The sequence below is a fragment of the Amblyraja radiata genome, chromosome 1, assembly GCF_010909765.2.
Source record: "Amblyraja radiata isolate CabotCenter1 chromosome 1, sAmbRad1.1.pri, whole genome shotgun sequence".
NCBI classification, from domain to species: Eukaryota; Metazoa; Chordata; class Chondrichthyes; order Rajiformes; family Rajidae; genus Amblyraja; species Amblyraja radiata.
In genome coordinates, this window is record NC_045956.1 from 74227721 (window position 1) to 74247342 (window position 19622).

General features: G+C 41.3%; 1 protein-coding gene across 6 annotated transcripts in view; it reads left to right on the forward strand.

The window, feature by feature from the left end:
- arhgap24 (Rho GTPase activating protein 24) overlaps positions 1–19326 on the forward strand; it is a 472936-nt gene extending 453610 nt beyond the window's left edge. For all 6 annotated transcript variants that reach the window (XM_033024174.1, XM_033024165.1, XM_033024156.1 and 3 more), the window contains 4 exons: positions 2150–2223; positions 5676–5797; positions 10246–11338; positions 18466–19326. In XM_033024174.1, coding sequence (XP_032880065.1) covers positions 2150–2223; positions 5676–5797; positions 10246–11338; positions 18466–18709 — 1533 coding nt within the window. In that variant the 3' untranslated portion in view covers positions 18710–19326. The remainder of the gene's footprint in view (positions 1–2149; positions 2224–5675; positions 5798–10245; positions 11339–18465) is intronic.
- The last annotated feature ends 296 nt before the right edge of the window (positions 19327–19622 follow it).

The following is a 19622-nucleotide window of genomic DNA, read 5'->3' on the forward strand; positions in this document are numbered from 1 at the left end:
ACTATTGAAGCAGTACAACACTGCATGGAGAAAGGAGTTGTCAATGAGGTCAGAATATCTAATCTAAATAGCCTCTTCCTCCGAGTCAGCAGAAACAGGCAACTAACAATTGGTGCATGTTGGGTCATGAGCCTCTGGCCAGACTCTCGACAGAGCAGGGTGCTTGCAACACATCTCGTTCTTTGAGCCAGCAATCTCAGACTTAATCTGTCAAAGAAAGAATCATAACCAACGGGGAAAAAAGCCAAGAACCTGTCCAAAGTCATGCTGTATCTTATAAATGATTGACAAAATGACAAACACTGGTGCAAAAAGAAAGTCTGCAAGGTATTGCTCTGAATAGTAATTGATGTTTGACAACGAGTTAAACATTTATCAGTGTCGTGCTTAAGATGTCCTCCTTGAAAATCAGTGTAAGATAAAACAGTGTTGTTGTGGTGATACTCGTGGCGAGTCCATTGTTCACTGCAGACGTAGACATGCCATGGAATACACTATGTGTTGAAAATTAATAGACAATACTGCCGGTTAGTTAGCAGGCAGACAGAATTAATCAGTTCAGGTATGAGCCATCGTGAGTGCAAAGGATTCTGATGGATAGCCACTTGACAGATTATCATTGCTTCCAAGCATAGATTCTGTGACTGGATTTCCATAATTTACAATATTAATATACTTTCCATGTAGCCAGAAGACACACACAGCCTCACAGTGACATTGTTATCACTTCTGCTTCTATTCACACCACATGCAGTGCTATTGAAATGGATCATTGTTTCAGGCAGCACCTAGACCTATGCCCACATCAGATACGTATATTTATTTTTAGAAAAGTCCCATGTGCATGGAAATACTGTATTTAAAAATCCTTCCAGTCATTGAATGTGATGTGCAATTAATTTCAAGTGTTTTCATGAACGCATGAGTCAACGAACTTCAAAAATATTTACGATTATAAATTTCTATTGCTTCTGAGTGAAATTAATGGTCTCAAACCCCTCGGTCTTCAGCCCTTGCTTAGGTATTGGCATTAAAAATCGAAGAAACACAACAATTGGTCCATTTAGATGAGTTTGAAGTAGTCCCAACTCGTCAGATTCGTTTGTCTGTACTGTACAATGCACAATGGCAATAAAGTTGAATCTGAATCTGAATCTGAATCTGAATCTGAAAATGTCACCTCTCCATTTTCTCGATAAATGCTGGCTGACCCATTGAGTCCCTCCAGCATTTTATGATTTTCTCGAGATTCCAGTATCTGCAGTTCCTTGTGGGTCCATTTAGATTGTTCCCTCCAAATAGTGACTGGAGTCATCCAAAAGCCAAAGACTGCAAATGCTGGAATTCATAACCTATTCAGAAAATGCTGGAAATATTCAGCAAGTCAGGCAGTAAATATCTCTGAAGAGAAGCAGAAACAATCGTTCAAGTCGAAGACCTTTCATCAGAAGCCTTTTGTCAGGAACGATCCTGTTGAAAATTCTATTCCATTTTATTAATGCCCCCTGGAAAAGTTCTGCAAAATGTGCTCCTAAATTAATTGAAGCTCTCTTGCTTGGTTCTGTATCTTCCTTCCCAATCCATCACATTTCTGAAAGTTTTCAAATTGCTAATCTAATTCATCGCAGTCTTTTATTCTGCTCGGAGTTTACAAAAATATCTCTTCATGCTTTCTCATTAGCCTTGTAGTTTTTCATGGATTGATTATACAACTGGCGATTCCATAATCCCCATTTTCAAAAAATGTTACATTATTTTGAAAGTATTTTGCATATATAAATCTATAACTAGATTAATCCTTGCTATCGCATAAATAAATCAGCTAGCTCATAATTTGAATGTCAATCCAAGAGAATTCATGAAGAGTGCAAGTACAATTGCAGCCATATTTGAAAGTTGATTCATATTTGATGTATTTAGCCCACTACTAAAGAAGTATTGAGTGCAGGGCACCAAAATCAACAAAGTATAAGTAAGTAAGTTGCACCCGCTGAGTTTCTCCAGCAATTTTGTGTACCTTCGATCTTCCAGCATCTGCAGTTCCTTCTTGAACATAAGTAAGTAAGTTTATTGGCCAAGTATTCACATGCAAGGAATTTGCCTCAGTATAGCTTCAGAGGGCACTTTAATTGATTTTTATTTCTTTCAGGGGATGAAGGAACTAATCAAGCAAGTGAAGACCATCCCTCCTGTCAACTTCAACTTGCTCAAGTATATCTGCAGGTAAACCCTTGGCCGTTCGCAGATTCCAATGTAGCTCAGTGCTTAATATTTGGAGGGTTATGTATGTCACAGAATGTAAAGTTAGTCAATGTAACATGGCAGTCTGATGCTGCTACAATGTCAAACTGGAATCAGATGGTATTGTTAAATACCAATTTATCTTATTAACGAGGATGTCCATGCCTGCCAAATTTAGTTTAATTTAGAGAAAGTTTACTTTAGAGACACAGTATTGATATAGGCCTTTTGGCTGACTGAGTCCCTACCAACCATCGATCACACTTTTGCACTAGTTTTATGTCATAACTACTTTCTCATCTTCTCCCTACACAGTAGGGACAATTTACAGAGGCCAATTGAATCAGAAACTGATTCAATCTGAAGAAGGATTCTAACCCAAAGCGTTACCTATCCATGTTCTCTGGAGATGCTGCTTTACCCGCTGAGTTACTCCAGCATGTTGTGTCTTTTCTCAGTTATTTGAAATTGTTAAGTTTGATTTGGAGTTCTGGTGAATGCACATGCCCAGAAGGACAATGAATCACTATTCTTCAGTTGGACTTGATGAAGCAGTGCTGGAAGTCACGAAACAAAGAAACAGGGCGGCACGTTGGCGCAGCGGTAGAGTTGCTGCCTTACAGCGTTTCCAGTGCCTGAGACCCGGGTTTGATTCCGGCTACAGGTGCTGTCTGTTCGGAGTTTGTACGTCCTCCCCATGACTGTGTGGGTTTGGTTTCCTCCCACACTCCAAAGACGTACAGGTATGTAGGTTAATTGGCTTGGTGTATGTGTAAATTGTCCCTAGTGTGTGTAGGACAGTGTTAATGTGCGGGGATCGCTGGTAGGTGATGACTCAGTGGACCAAAGGGCCTGTTTCCGGGCAGTGTCTCTAAACTAAACTAAATTAAAGATGTATCAGAATGCAAGAAGGATGAAAAGATAGCGAGGCAGAACCTTCAGAGCTGATGACCCTTCAGAGCTGATGAACATTTCTCTTCTTGATTAGTTCTCTTACTAATTTCTGACAGGCAGTGAAAACATATAATCCCAACCCCTTATTAAATCAAAGTCTGCTATGCCTCCACTGTCAGAGTGAGGCCACATGCAAATTGGAGGAACAGCACCTTATATTTTGCTTGGGCAGTTTATAACCCAGCAGTATGAATGTTGATTTCTTTAATTTCAAATAACCCCTGTGTTCCTTTTCCCTCTCTCTCCCCCACTCCAGTCATCATTCATTACCCCCAGCCAACAATGGGCCATTATGGGCTCCACCATTCCTTAGTCATCTGTTGGCAGCCCTGCTTTGTTCTGACCTTTGCTTACCTCCAGTTCCTTCCCCTCTTCTTTCAGTCTGAAGAAGGGTCCCAACCAGAAATATTATTCATCCTTTTTCTCCAGAGATGCTGCCTGACCCTTTTGAATTATTCTGGCCTGTTGTATCTATCTATGTTACTTCCATGCCTATTCCATCAATAACATTTAAATAATTTCACATTGCTCCTTCCTGGACCACGTGGACACGGTGATTCCATTGTCTTCATTCTTATATTTCACAATGCTATTCATGGCACAAGAGACCAAACTGGATAAAGCAGTAATCTTCCCTAAAATACATTGGCAGGCTGCATGCCCCTCTGAGCATGAACAGTCAGGCTCCAAGGTTTGGACAGAAGTGGAGGGTCACCATTCAAATTGCTGCAGCAAGACAGGTGTGAGAATCTTCTTACTGTTTTGAGGATTGAGCCAATGTACACATTATCCTGGCCCTGGGAGCATAGCAAGATTCCTTCCTCATCAAACTCTTGGAAATGCTCACATTGCTGTGTTGATGGAGTGCCTTCAGCCAGAGGATTGCAGCAGTTCGTGAACTTGGCTCATCAGTACCTCCTCTGGAGCAATTCAGAATAAGCAATAAATGTCTAACATATCAGTGATGCCAATGTCTTTTGAATGAATTTAAAAACAAAATCAAGTGATCTCATTCAGTCTGGTGCCCAAGGACTACTGATATTTAGCACTGGCAGCTGTTTAGTAATAACATCCAATAAAGTACTATTTCAGGAAAAGGGTTTATTAGAAGTTCTTCCACTTCAATGGAAAATCCATTGAACCTCCAAGAAATTGAGTTTCTGCTCAAGTCGCTGTACATGAGCAAACAAGACTTACCCTGAAGTCGAACCTGAAGACATGTTAGCATGTAAGTTGTTAGGGTTAATGCGAGACCTTTGCAAGCTGGTGACGAACTGGAAGTCCTGCGAAGGAGGGATCATTTGGGTTTGGGGTAAAAACATGAGGCTCCAATGAACTTACAGAGAGCAGAGTGTGGAATTAGTGTAGATTTAGTGTGGTGGGCAGCATATTAAAAGTAGGTAATGACTGAGGTGGGGACAGGGTGTGGACTGCAATGGACAGACATAGAGGTAGGATCAAGTATGGATACTGTGAAGGGAACCTCATCAAAAGACTTGTTGTAGTCTATAAACAATGTCTATGGCCTTATCCTCGTTAACCTTCTTGGTTACTTCTTTAAAAAACTCAAAATCAAATTAGTGAGACCCGACCTCCCACATACACCACCACATTGACTCTCCTTAATCAGCCTCTCTCTATCCAAATGTATCTTATCAGAATCCTCTCCAGTAACATACCTACCACAGATGTTCAGCTTATTGGTCTAGAGTTCCCAGGGAACTGTAAATGAGTTCTCCACTCATCCGGCACCTCACCCATGTCTAACAATGATTCATATATTTCAGGAATGATTTATTCTCTAGCTTCCCACAGCATCCTGGGATGTTTCTGATGAGTTAATGGAGAGCTTGGGGACAGATGTGAGGAGAATGAGGGGATTGGCGGGAGGTGAAGGACTCATTACTAAGAATTAAGAGATTGAGAAAGGAATGAACCTGGAGGAGGATCAATGCCATGGATTCCCCAGCAGCAGTCCGGTCAGGCCCTTTAACTAATACCAGGATGGGCCTCAGCTCCCAGGTTACAACAGTTCTGAGTTTGTGGACCCCATACACAAAATTTAATGCAAGTTGCATTGAGAGTTTTATGGTGCTTAACATCAACCCATGACTTTCTTGTGATGCATGTTACGCACACAGAAAACCTTGATTGAATATCTGAAAATTCACACGGGGTCCACGGCTGACCTGTCTCCTCTAGTGATACGGATTTTAATCAGGTTTACTTGGGTAGCACATGAAAACAAATTTCTCCTCTGGAGTCTTGTCATTCAGTTTGATTGCAATGCTTAATCCTGAGGCTGAGAGTGACCCTATTACCTGAGGATGCTGAGAGCACCGTAGAAAATACAAGGTCTGCTTGGCACATGAGGCACGTTCCAGAGGCTGCAGAAACTCTTTGGAAAGCTGGACGTGGCAGGCAGCAGTTAATATTGATTCAGTGTGCTTTCTAAAGCCTGACTGGTTAATTTTTCACAGGTTCCTGGATGAGGTCCAGTCTTATTCAGATGTAAACAAAATGAGTGTTCAGAACCTGGGAACGGTGTTCGGGCCAAACATACTGCGCCCAAAAGTTGAAGATCCTGTTACTATAATGGAAGGTAATTTTAAAAACTTGTTTTCTTTTGTGATTAAATGTCTGCGTGTGGTGCGTTCAAGCTTGTCCTTATTCCTCATCCTTGAGTGGCTTCCAGATGTGGCCATACTCATATCCAAGCAGGCCTATCGCACTGGGCTTGCTATTGGTTTTGGATAGGCAGATCTGGGAAAATGAGCAGGAGGGACTTCTATATTTAAATAGGTGCTGATTCTGTCCTTCCTCCGGGTAAACTCACAAAGTTTACTCACCTTGACTGGCCAGCGGCGATCTCCCACATTTAGTAAAGAAGGAGTTAGTGACCAACATTGAACTCATGTCTCAGACCTTATGCAGTGCAGAAACACTGCCAATAGCTCTCAACACCCGTGGTAAGTGCAACACGTATTTAATTGTTTACCGTCAAGCATGGAGGCAGAATGTCAGGACAAAGAGTGTGCTAACATTTCTTGTTAATTGTTAATAATGGCAAACTCCTTCATTATTTTTTTCATGGCAACTAGTGGGTGAAGTAGGCTGTCCATGGTAACACCACAACCTGAAATTAACTATACTGCGCCCACGGCATTTTGTTGGTGAGATGATCGTGCTCTTTAGTTCAGTTTAGTTTAGAGATACAATGCAGAAACAGACAATTTGGCCCATCTAGCCTGCACCGACCAGCGATCCCCATGCACTAGCACAACCCTACACACCAGGAACAATTTAGTTCAAACCTGTACATCAGTGGAGTGTTGGAGAAAACCGGAGCACTCGAGAAAAACCCACGCAGTCACGGGGAGAACGTTCAAACTCCATGCAGACAGCACCCATAGTCAGGATTGAACCCGTGTCTTTGGCACTGCAGGGCAGCAACTTTACCATTGTGCCACTGTGCCACCCATTTTTAATTGGGAGTCCTTGTAGGTTTTTCAGTCATAAATTCTGTTTACAGTAGACATTGGCCCATGCAGTGGGGTGGCTGAAAATCTTTCATGTTGTTGCTGTCCCACTTACGCCTGAAAACATGCTTTAGCAGGTTCAAGCTCAGGGACTAGTGTCCTTTCTGTCTTGTGGAGAAGGGAGTCCAGTGTACTTAGCAGAAATCAGCAAAATGTCATGAATCCCCACCATGGCATGCAGTTGAAGAGTTACAAACGGGAAATACTTCATTTTTAATTAGATTGCTGATTTATTATTTTTATGCTAGTGGGTATTCCCAGATAATAAAGAAACAAACTCATTAGAACCTGATTTGAGTTCCAACTGGTTTGTACAAACAGATGAAAATGCGCGTTGGAAACTCATTGGTTACAACAAGAATCAAGCCTGGCAACTTTAACATCATTGATGGGTGTGATGGTGGCTACCTTCTGGTGGGAAATGTGGCCCATCACCCTGACATGTCTCAGCTACACAATTCAAAGCTGGCTTTATTTTAGTTTGGGGTTTTAGAGATACAGAGCAGAAACATGCCCTTGGGCCCACCGAGTCTGCACCAACCAGCGATCTCCACACATTAACACTATCCTACACGCACTAGGGACAATTTACACTTATACCAAGTCAATTAACCTACAAACCTGTACATCTTTGATGGGAGGAAGTCAAAGATCTCTGAGAAAACCCACGCAGTCACGTGGAGAATGTACAAACTCCATACAGACAGCTCCCGTAGTCGGGATCGAACCCGGGTCTCTGGCGCTGTAAGGCAGCAACTCTACCGCTGCGCCACTGTGCCACCTATGCAAAGAAGCATTCTTCCAGTGAAACGTGAACATTCCTCCCTCTGATTTTGCTTGTCCACACAAAGGTAGGGAATAAATAGTCTTGTTTTTCCCAGACAATCCCATATCCATTTGACTTGGTGAAAAGCAAAATAGTTTCCTTGCCCAAACTCCTATGTAAAGGAAGTCACTGTTCTCTTGAGCTATGCCTTGGCTAATTGTCCAGAAGCATGTGTAAAATTGATGTCCAGGAGGTTATGGATGAATTACAGTAAAGGTTTCATGAAAACCTGGATAATTGTAACTGCCTATCCACCCAGTTCCCACTGAGTAGACAGAGGTAAAATTACCCCTTTGGAGATACAGTTCGCCACAAATCAGTATTTGCAAAAGTTAATATTAAAATCTACTTTATGCTAAGGAGCAGAAAAACAAAATAACCTTGGACGAAACTGATGTTCAAATGTTTGAGTCTCTGCAGGACTCTAGGTTTAAATTATTCCCCTTGTATGTAACAAAAAATAAATCTCCTGGAATATAACATTTACAAACTGGCAATTATACCGTAAAGTAAGTAAACCACTGGATCCTATAAAAATTATATAGGCTTTAAATTAAATAGATTTACGTGGCATCCAGGTTGCCTGTGGAGTTACGAGAAATCCCATACTTTGCGATGTTTTGTGTGACTGCCAGCTGGAACCGAGGTGAAGGAACTCAAAAGATGGCTTTTTTTAAACCAAATTGCAGCCAGATGTCAAAAGTGGAAATCCTAGACAAGACTGACACATAAATAGGAAAAGGGGTCGTTCGTTCGGTCTCCTCCAGCATTCAACAAGATTGTGACCGATCTTCTACCTTAACACTATTTATCCTATGTATATATTCATATTTCTTAATATATTTAATATTCTGGATCTATGAATCTTTGTTTTGAATTAAATTCATGATAGAATTTCCACAGTAGAAGTCCAAACATTCAGCATTCTCTGAGTGAAGCAAGGACTCCTTACTTTGGTCCCAAATGGCTTGCTCCTTATTTTGAGACCCTATCTCTTTCTTCTAGAATCCTTAGCTAGGAAAGCATCCTCCACGCATTCACCCTGTCATGGTCCCAAACATTTTTGTATGTATCAATAAGGTCATCCCCTCATTCTTCTAAATTCCAGATAATAAAGGTGCAGCCTATCAACCTCTCCTCGTGGTTGGTGTGAATTCAGTGGATTGAGGGGCTTGTTTCCACGCTGTATCTCTAAACTAAACTAAACTTGTCTTCCTTGTTTCCTGCACATGTATGTTAGCTTTTAGTGACTCGTGTATTTGGACACTCTGGTCCATTTCATTATCAATGTCCCCCAATCTCTCACTGTTTAAAGAATGGCCTAATTCTACTCCTTTGCCCAACATTTTAGGGGGGTTTCTGCTGTGGCAGAAAATCTCATATTTTTTCCCACATTGTTCATCATTGTCTGAATCCTCTTGACGCCTCTTCTCATCCTCCTTATAACTCATATTCCACTTAACTTTATGGGCAAACTACTAAAGATTACATTTGGTTCCCTCAGCCAAGATATCTACAAAGGTTGTAGATGTCTCTATGGATCGTGGACCCAAGCACAGGCCTGTCAACCTCACAAGGATCCATTTATTCCTACTCTTTGTTTTCTGTTGGTTAAACAACACTCAAACCAAGCTAGTGTCATGCCCCCAATTTTATTTGCACTAACCTGGAAACCCTTATCAAAATCTAATTAAATCACAACTATTGGTTCTCTCCCACCTGCCACACTGAATTCTAATGGATGTCAAAATATGATTCTCACAATTCAAAAATCTATGTTAACACTGCTCAATCATATTATTGTTTTCTGAGTGCCTTGGCAACATCCTTTATTCCAACAACAACATGAGATATGAAGTGTAATGTTGAAAATGGTGAGAGTTTCTGCAACAGCAAAAAAAAACCCTGATATGCTGAGTATTTTGCTTTAAATGGCAAAAGTTTGCAAACGTGATACTCAACAGGACCTAAGTGTCCATGTACATGTGTTGCTAACTAACTTGTATGCGGCAAGCAATAAGGAAAATCTAATTTCACGTTCATTCCCCCTGTGATCCAGATTCAACAAATATGTTAAAGTTGTCAGGAATACCAATGTCCAAATTGACCATCAAGTACCTATCTATACCTCCTAGCACTTGGACTATGGCCTTTTACACATTAGCAGTAGCAATTCAAGTACCCGTTTAGATATTTATTAAATGTCATGAGACCATTATCCCCTACCATCCCACAGCTAGTACGTTTCATCTTCCAACACCCTTTGGGTGAAAAGGTTCTTCCTCGGATCCTCTCCAAATTTACTCCCGTTTACCATAAACCTAAGGCTTCTACCATTCAGCACCTATGTCATGATAAACTTTTCTTACTGTGTACCATTTCATAACTTTGCATACCTCAGTCAAGTCCATACTCAACCGGTTCCCCTTCAAGGAAAACAAGCCCAGTTGGTCCAGTTTCTCTTCATAAATGGACCATTCCATCCGGGTCAACCTCCCGGTGAATCTCCTCTTTGGAAATATGTACCATATGTGAATGACCTCTTTCTCCATGCCTGCTTGGCACAAAAGTTGGGATGTCTAACTTGTTTTGTTCTAGAAACATTCTTCCAGCGTGCTGGATAAGATGAAACTAACGTCTTGCCATCCATTTCCTCTCTTTCTGCTCCAACCTGTCTTCCTACAGGTACAGTCCTGGTTCAGCAGCTAATGTCGGTACTTATAAGTGAACACAACAATTTGTTTCCCAAAGATGGAGAGGAGATTCAGGGCAGACAGGATGGCTGCAACAACAACAATGAAGTAGCAAAGAAACCCTTGGCAGGGTTCACCCCACCTCTCAACAAGGAGAACAAGAAACCTCAATCCGAACCTGTGCGCCTGTGCTCCTGGGACAACTCAGAGTCGCCCAAAAGGGTAAGCGGCGAGAATCCGGGATCTCCGACTGCACTGAATGAGGGCAACAAGTTAAGCAGCAGTTCCAGGAGCAGCCTGGGCAAAGTGGATGTCAACAGAAGCCCACCCATCATGGTGAAGAAGAACCCTGCCTATTCCAAAGGGAGTGGCATTGTCACCAACGGCTCCTTCAGTAGCCCAGCCGAGACCCAGGAGAAGATTCAGACGTTGCCAAATGGGAGTCTGCAGGCGAGGAGGAATTCCTCACTGAAAGGGACGGGTACCAAGCTGGGGACGGGCAGCATGCAGAACGGGGCAGTGAGGCTGGGGATCTCCAGCACAGACATGATGAACTCCTCTCTCAACAACCGCGTTGTAGCCTGGATGCCTAATGGGTATGTTATGCTGCGGGACGGCAAGACCAAAGAAGCCATGAACAGTGAGCCCACCACTCAGCAGCACAGACTCTCCACCTACGACAATGTCCAGCAGCAGTTCTCGCTTTGCAACTCAGATGACAAGCAGAGTGTGGACAGCGCCACCTGGTCCACATCCTCCTGCGAGATCTCCCTGATGGAGCACAGCAATTCCTGCCGCTCCTCCACCACCACCTGCCCAGACCAGGACATTTACGCAGCGGGTTACGAGGACCCGGCACTGGAGGGCTCAGTCCACGACGCCTCCTTCCGGACTGACTCTGAGAACAAGTATGAGCGGAGCAGCGGGGGCGGCTGCAGCAGCCGGGCCACTAGCAGCAGCGACAACAGCGACACGTTTGTCTCCAATGCTTCTACCGGCAACCATAGTGCGTTGCACAGTCTTGTGGCCAGCCTGAAGCAAGAAGTTACAAAGCAGAAGATCGAGTATGAAGCGAGAATCAAAAGGTAAGACCACAGTTACAGAGATGGATGCAGTAGCTGCACTAAAGTTGTGCCGCAGTCCATGTGTTCAAAACCACATGTGCAATAACAAAATCAGGAACTGCAGATGCTGGTTTATGAAAAAAGACACAAAGTGCTGGGTCAGGCAGCATCACTGGAGAACATGGAGAGGTGATGTTTTGGGATGGAACCCTTCTTCAGACAATAACAAAATCGATTCATGTCATAGTAGCAGAATTAGGCATTTCGGCCCATTGAGTCTACTCTGCTATTCAATCATGGCTGATCTATCTATCCCTCTTAACCTCTGCCTTCTCCCCATAAATTTTGACACCCTTACTAATCATGATTCATTTTATCTTTGCTCCATTTCTAGTTTCTTTGTAATGTTGTAAAAATAATTGGTGTCGATTGTTCACTACAGAATTATTTTGGCTGGGAGATTTTGTGCTGTTTGAGGATGGGATTGATCGCCAACAATGGTACTCTCACGATGGTGGAATATCACTTTCTAGGCTCGCACATAAAGTACAGTCACTTGGTTGAGGTATCAAAGGCCCTTGTGACCAAGCAAGGAGCTTATGCCTGAATGGGAGATGAGTGGGGAATGGTGAATCCAGGAGATTAAATTAAAATAAATGATTGACTCTCACCAACAGTCAAACATAAACTACCATTTGGCCCACATTGATCCACAAATTATCTGCAAGCTTCTTGCTATCACTGTGCAGGTTATGGTCCTAGCTCACACATGTACCTCATAAATGACTGTCGTCTATTTATGAAAGAGGCATGCGATCTTAGATCTTGCATTGAATTGTGCTGAGCCCTTAGCTCCAGTTCTGAGTGATTGCTGTTTAAATGACAATCTGTGCAAGAATCAGGAACCCCTTTGTTTACGTGACATATTTCACAAACAAAGTTAACTATGCTTATTATTAATGTGGTAATAATGTTTTTGCTAGATATGGATTAGATTTGCCACTTATTTACAAAGAAGCATGGAAAATCTTGTCTTCTTCCCAATATTAATTGAGTGCAATGAGATGAGAGCAGCCTCACATTGCATATAGGGGAATAATCAGGCTGCATTATTGACAGGTGTATGCACTGCTGGTATTTCCCCTGCCTCGGACTAGTCCAGCCCCTTATCATGAAGCTTGCGATGATTGTCCAGGTGCAGGAGATAATTTCATGTTTTAATGAACCATGTGGTTTAACTAATTATCTGTTGTTCAGTTTAAGGATTTAAGCATCTGTCATTTTAAAAGACTATAAAAAACTGCTCTAGTCATTAAGTACACCTAGTTAATTGGTGATCTTATGAGAAAATAATTGCACACCTCAAAGAAATGTGATTGATTGAATGTTATGCAGATGTAAGATTAATTTTATTTATTTATTTACATTTTAGACAGTTTCATTAGACTGATATTGGATATTGGATATTGACTATTCTCTTGCCAAACCAAAGCCATTAAGTTGTATTAGGCTTTGGTGAGACAACAAAAATTATGTTCAGTTTTGGTCAACCGAAAATAGAATAGATGCCTTTGAGATAGAAAGGTGCAGAGAAGATTTACGAGTATGTTGCCAAGACTTGCGGGTTTGAGCCAAAAAGAGAGGTTGGGAAGACTAAGACTTTATTTCTTGGAGTACAGGAAGCTGAGGGGTGATCATATAGAAGTGTACAAAATCATGAGGGGAATCGACAGAGTGAATGCACAGTCTTTTTCCCTGAGTAGGGTAATAAAGAACTAGAGAACTTAGGTTTAAGGTGAGAGAGGAAAGATTTAATAGGAACATGAGGGTCAACTTTTTCCACACAGTATGGAAGGTGAGTATATGGAATGAGCTGCAAGTGGAAGTAGTTGAGACAGGTGCAATAATGACCTACAGAATTCCTTAGTCAGAGGGTGGTGGATTTGTGGAATTCATTGCCACAGAGGGCTGTGGAGGCCAAGCCAATGGATATTTTTAAAGCAGTGATAGATAGATTCTTGATTAGTACGGGTGTCAGGGGTTATGGGGAGAATGCATGAGAATGGGGTTAGGAGGAGGGAAAGATAGATCAGCCATGAGTGAATGATGGAGTAGACTTGATGGGGCGAATGGCCTAATTCTACTCCTATCATTTATGAATGACATTTAAAAGACACTTGGTGAGATATGTGGATATGAAAGATTTATAGGGATATGGGCCAAATTGCCCATCTTTGATGGGGCATTTTGGTCAGCATGGGCAAATTGGGCCAAAGGGCCTGTTTCCATGCTGCATGACTTTCTGACTCTGTTACATTGTGACCCAAGGTAAAACCTGACTGCTGCAGTCATCTGTTGGGATCATGGTCATAGTGACAAAAATTGCAGTTGGCCATTTAGCCTCTTAAACCTATTTTACCATTCATTTAGCAAATGGCTAGTCTACGTGACAGTCTCATGTACTGCCTTGGTATACACTGCTTAATAAAAGCAGTAAACATCCATCCAAATCCATCGTGGCATTTTCTATTAACCCAGGTATTTTGGCTTGGATGTTTTGGGCAAAGGTGCTGGTTTTCCAATATGTGATTCTTGACTTCACTGTTGAATGCCATAGAGTCATGCAGTGTGGAAACAGGCCCTTTGTTCCAACGTGCCCAAACCGACCAACCTACGTTTCCCTCGGGTGCTCTGATTTGCTCTGACATCCCAAAGACATGCGGGTTTGTGTGTTAATTGGCATCGATTAATTGACCCTTGTTAGGGAGTGGATGGTAAATTGGGATAACAGGTGGTCGGTTTGGACTTGAAGAACTCAGCAAGTCAGGCAGCATCTGTGAAGGGAATGGGCAAGCAACGTTTTAAATTGGGACCCTTCTGATGAAAAATTCCAACCTCAAACGTGGTTGTCCATTTCCTCCACAGACACTGCCTGACTTGGTGCGTTCCTCCGCCACTTCATGTTTTGCTTATGATTCCACCATCTGCAGTTCCGTGTGTCACCAAATTGGTGAGATAGATGGAAACCATTTTATGGAATGGAGGTCGAGAGGGACCATGCAGTTACGAGTAAAAAGATCAGGGACCAGCAGAGAAGAGGTTGTTTGAGATGGACCAGTAGATGCAGCGGATGAGGTTAGAATCCAAACCTATAGACAGGGAGAGTGATTGTAGACTGGCAGATACTAGGGATGCGAGTGGAATCAGGACTAACAGATGCAGAGGGTGTTTTGGGGTGGCAGATACAAGGAGTCCACAGATGGAAGCCTGGGATTTTGTGGAATTATCTACCACAGTAGGCAGTGGAGGCCAATTCACTGGATGGTTTTAAGAGAGAGTTAGGTTTAGCTCTTAGGGCTAAAGGAATCAAGGGATATGGGGAAAAAAGCAGAAATGGGGTACTGATTTTAGATGATCTGCCAAGATCATATTGAATGGCGATACTGGCTCGAAGGGCCGAATGGCCTACTCCTGCACCTATTTTTTTCTAGGTTTCTACTGTGGAATCAAGAAGGAGATTGTAGTTGAGGGTGGAGTCAGTGCCATGCAAGGTAGACTGACAGAGATTGATAGGTATCCTATTTTGGTGCTGCCTTGGAAAGTTAGCATTGCCCTTGGAGTTCACAATGAAGGGCAGATTGCCCAGCAGATTTTCAACGGGAGCACTTTACATGGAATTACTTCATGCAGTATGGGCCTGGCATAATCACATCAGCATACAAGGACACCTCATGCTCGGAGTGTGAGAAATAGGTGATGAATTGGAATAGGCGGTAGTCTCTCTCATACACACTTCAATCTATGCCAGTGCTGCAAAGATGCTGCAGAGAGAGTGATTAAATCCAAGTGACCTTTCCCAAGGCACGTTTCCAATCTCTCCAGATCATTGTGTGTTTAACCAGCAACATTTACCACTGTCCCATGCATTAGCAGAAAATCATATCTTTTTTTAACTCTTAACCCAACCAATCCTTGTTGTTTCTGAAATGCCTCTGAGCACTTTACCATCATGTTTTTATTATGAAAATATGTCGTAATCTATTTAAAATGTATGTGGTAGCTGTAATGGCAGGTGCCCCTGCATATATTCAGAACATATCCCGAGATATTTAACTCTTGGTTCACTAAATCTTTGTTACGTTTAGCACTCGTGCCAATTTGGGTCCCCAGCAACAAAAAAGTACTAAGTTAGCCAACAATCAGTGTGCAATGGCTTTTGGATGCATTACACACAAAAAGCCTTAAAAACAGATTTATGTGATCCCTGACAGGATCTCCCCAATTTCACATATCTCACACCACTTAGCTGTGCAGTATTCGGGGAAAGACAGTTGCAACATGCAGTATGGTTGTCATAGTAGAAGGAAAAACTGGAAGGGGGTGGAAGACAGTTTCCACATTCAGTCTAAAAGACAGGGCAGCACAGTGACGCAGCGGTAGAGCTGCTGCCTTACAGCTCCAGACACCCAAGTTCAATCCTGACTACGGGTGCAATCTGTACGGAGTTTATATGTTATCCCTGTGACCATGTGGGTTTTCTATTTTAGATCCAGTTTGCCAAAGCACCTTCAATCCCATGTGCTCTAACCTTCCCAACAAGGCTACCATGCGTGACATACCTATAGATAAAAGTCATGGTAAAATTCATTTATACATTGCCTAACACCTTACCTTAATTTCCAAGCAAAAAATCTATCAGATTTTCTAATGTACAAAACCATGCTGATTACCCTTAATCACTCTACCTTTCCAAGCTATCATAAATCCTATTACTGAGAATATTTCCTAATAGTTTCTTTGCTACTTATGCAAGACTCCCTGGTCAGTGGTTTCATGGATTATCCCTAATGTGCATCTTGATGATGTGAACAAGATTAGCTGCCCTCCAGTCTTCCATTACCTCAACCATGGCTAAAGATAATGTAAAAATCCACATCAGAGCCTCCGCTACCCCATACTTCCCATTACATTCTAGCATAGACTACATCAAGCTTTGGGGATTTATCTACTTTAATGTACATCAATATCTCAAACATTTTCTGATGCACATGTTATAGACCATACACCTCGGTCTATTGACATACACCTCGCTTATCTGTATCCATTCCATCCTTCTCCCTGATTAATACTGGCATGAACTATTTATTTAGACATTTCCTCTGGCTCCCTCTTGGTTCCTGAGGGGACCAATTCTTTCCCCAGCTATACTCTTGCTTCTAAAATATTTACAAAAGGTTTTGGAATTCTCTTTAATTCTGCTGGCCAGGCCCATTTCTTGAGCTGTTTTTTGCCCCCGAATGGCTTTCTTAAGATCTCACCTATGTTCTCTTAAAATACTTAATGGCATTTGATACCAATTTCATATACCTGATATACGTTTCCATTTTCCTGGTCAAATCCACAATTTCCTTTGGTTCCCTAATTCTCCAAGGTTCCCTCATCATATAGATACAAAGAATTGCAGATGCTGGTTTACAAAAAGATAAAATAAAAGTGCTGGAGTAACTTTGAAGAGGGAGCACAACCCGAAATGTCACCGATCCGTGTTCTCCCGAGATGTTGCTTGACCCATTGAGTTATATAATAATAATAATTAAATTTATTTCGGACTCAAGTTCCAGATAATTACATAAAAATACATTGCATATAAAAACATCATAAAATACATATAAAATCTTAGTATATCACTTATAAAAGCATCATAAATTATTTATTAAAAAAACACAATACATGAATTAAAATCCAGAATAAAAAAGAGATTTTTTAAAGTGCTGGAGTAACTCCAGCACTTTGTCTTTTTTTCCCTAATCTTACATCTTTGCTTTTTACCCTTACAAGGATATGCTGACTTTGAACTCTTACTATTTTGCTATTAAATACTTCCAACTTATCAGATATTGTTTTCCTCTCTCTAGCAGCTACCCACAATCTAATTTCACCAAGTCCTGTCTTTTATTAGTGAAATCAGCTCTCCCCCAATTTAGGTCCTTAACTCTAGTTCCGACCTTACTCTTTTCATTGACGATCTTGAAGCTTACTGAATGTGGTCACTGGTCCCAGGGGATTCCTCCACAGATACTTCCACCTCTTACCCATCGTCAATCCCTAGAATAAGTTGAGTACTTTCCCTCCCTGGCAGCATTCTCTACATACTGCTTGAAAAACCACTCAAGGATGCAATTAACAAATTACACTGCATTTAGACCAGGGTCCAGAGGAGGTTTAGAAGAATGATCCCATGATTGAGTAGGTTAACCTATGATGAGCGTTTGTCGGCACTGGACCTGTACTCACTGGAGTTTAAAGGATGAGCTCATTGAACATACAAAATAGTGAAAGACTTGGATAGCGTGGGAGAGTCTAGGACTAGAGGTCATAGCCTCAGAATTAAAGGACGTTCTTTTAGGAAGGAAATGAGGAGACATTTCTTTAGTCCAAGGGTAGTGAATCTGTGGAATTCTTTGTCACAGAAAGCTGTGGAGGCCACATCAGTGGATATTTTTAAGGCAGAGATAGATTCTTGATTAGTACAAGTGTCGGAGGTTATGGGGAGAAGGCAGGAGAATGGGGTTAGGAGGGAGAGTTAGATCAGCCATGATTGAATGGCAGGGTAGACTTGATGGGCTAAATGGCCTAATTCTACTCCTATTCCTTATGACCTTATGACCTTAATAAAAAAGAATGAAATTCAATTTGTATATATGATGAACATGTGTTGTAATAATGTGAATGTTGAACTGAATTCTCTGAGATTTACTTGAATTTATTTCCGTAGAGGAAAGATTTATACCTCATTTACTAACTCTTTCTCTCTGCATCTGTATCTAACTTTCATTTTCAATGAAGTCAAATTGAATTAAAATAAATTGATTTCCATAATTTGTTACACTAGTAACTAGAAACACTAGTTTAATACCCAGGCTGAAAGCCAAAACTCTTTACAACTCCACACAATAATCCTGTATATTCATCATTTTGCCATAAGCAAATGCTTCAAGTTTTAATAACATTCATAGCTTTGATTCTTTGCAAGGGAAACATGGCCAATCCTCAACCATTTTGCAACATCTGTCAGAGCTAACAAGAGAGTACTTGATCATTTTGCTTCCATTTCTTGTTAATTTCATCTTCTAATTTGCTACTGACAGCTTGGAGCAGAGAAACCTTGAACTGGAGTCTGAAGTAATGACACTTCATGAGGAACTGGACCAGGAGAGGAAGAAGTATACCATGGTGGAAATAAAGATGAGGAACACAGAGCGTGCACGGGAAGATGCCGAGAAACGCAACGAAATGTTGCAAAAGGAGATGGAGCAATTTTTCTCGACATTTGGTGATCTGACTGTGGAGACTCGAAGGTCTGATCGAAGTAATACCATATGGATTCAGTAAAGATCAAAAGATCAAAGACTGTGGTTGGGGAGGGGTGGAGAAAATCAGGTGACTGGTCACCTGATTGGGGTTATGCTCAATGAAACTCAAAACCTTGAAGGATAAAATGCATTTCAACTGTACTTGCCAGTATTTTGATTGTGTACTTACCACCTTATTATAACCTGTAAGCTCCGTGTAATTATGTTACTGTTAAATGTTACAACTGGTTGTGTATATGGCTTAAATGAAAAAAAAATAATCAATGGCACCTATGTTTCTCAAAGAGAAAAAGGAAACTTTTAACAAAAGCCTTGTATTTGAACTGCTAAAGTTAATATTGTTGTGATGCAATCTAGCTTTTTATCAAGGCTTTTTAACTTGCACTTAACATAAGCTATCTTTTTTGCATTGTGGTACAGTTGGCCTGTTTTGTATTTCTTTCTTGTGTCCCCCTTTTTTTTCTGGGGCAAGAGAATCTCGAAGAATTAAAAGATTATGGAATGGGTAATGGGATATATAAAGTTAAATATTGAATAGCGTGGCGATGCTTCATGTGCCATTTTACTTGTCTTTGACCAAAAAACAAAGTGTACATACTTTATAAAAAATATAACAGATAAATGACCTAAACCTTTTCCGTGGGCCTACTGCTTTATAACAGTGCATAACCTGATGGATCATGGTCCAATTTATCTCTAAACACATCCAGCTACACCATTTTATTTGCACCATTTTGTGTACTCTTAATGCTAGTCCGTGAAGATGGAGTTAGTAGAGAAATCACGACAGAAAATGAAATTACCAAGGTTTTTCTTTCAGAGTGGAAAGATGAATGAATGAATGAATGACCTTTTATTATCACATGTGACATGTTACAGTGAAAAGTATGCAGTCGCCACGTATAGGCTGCCAACAAAGTACAAAAGTACAA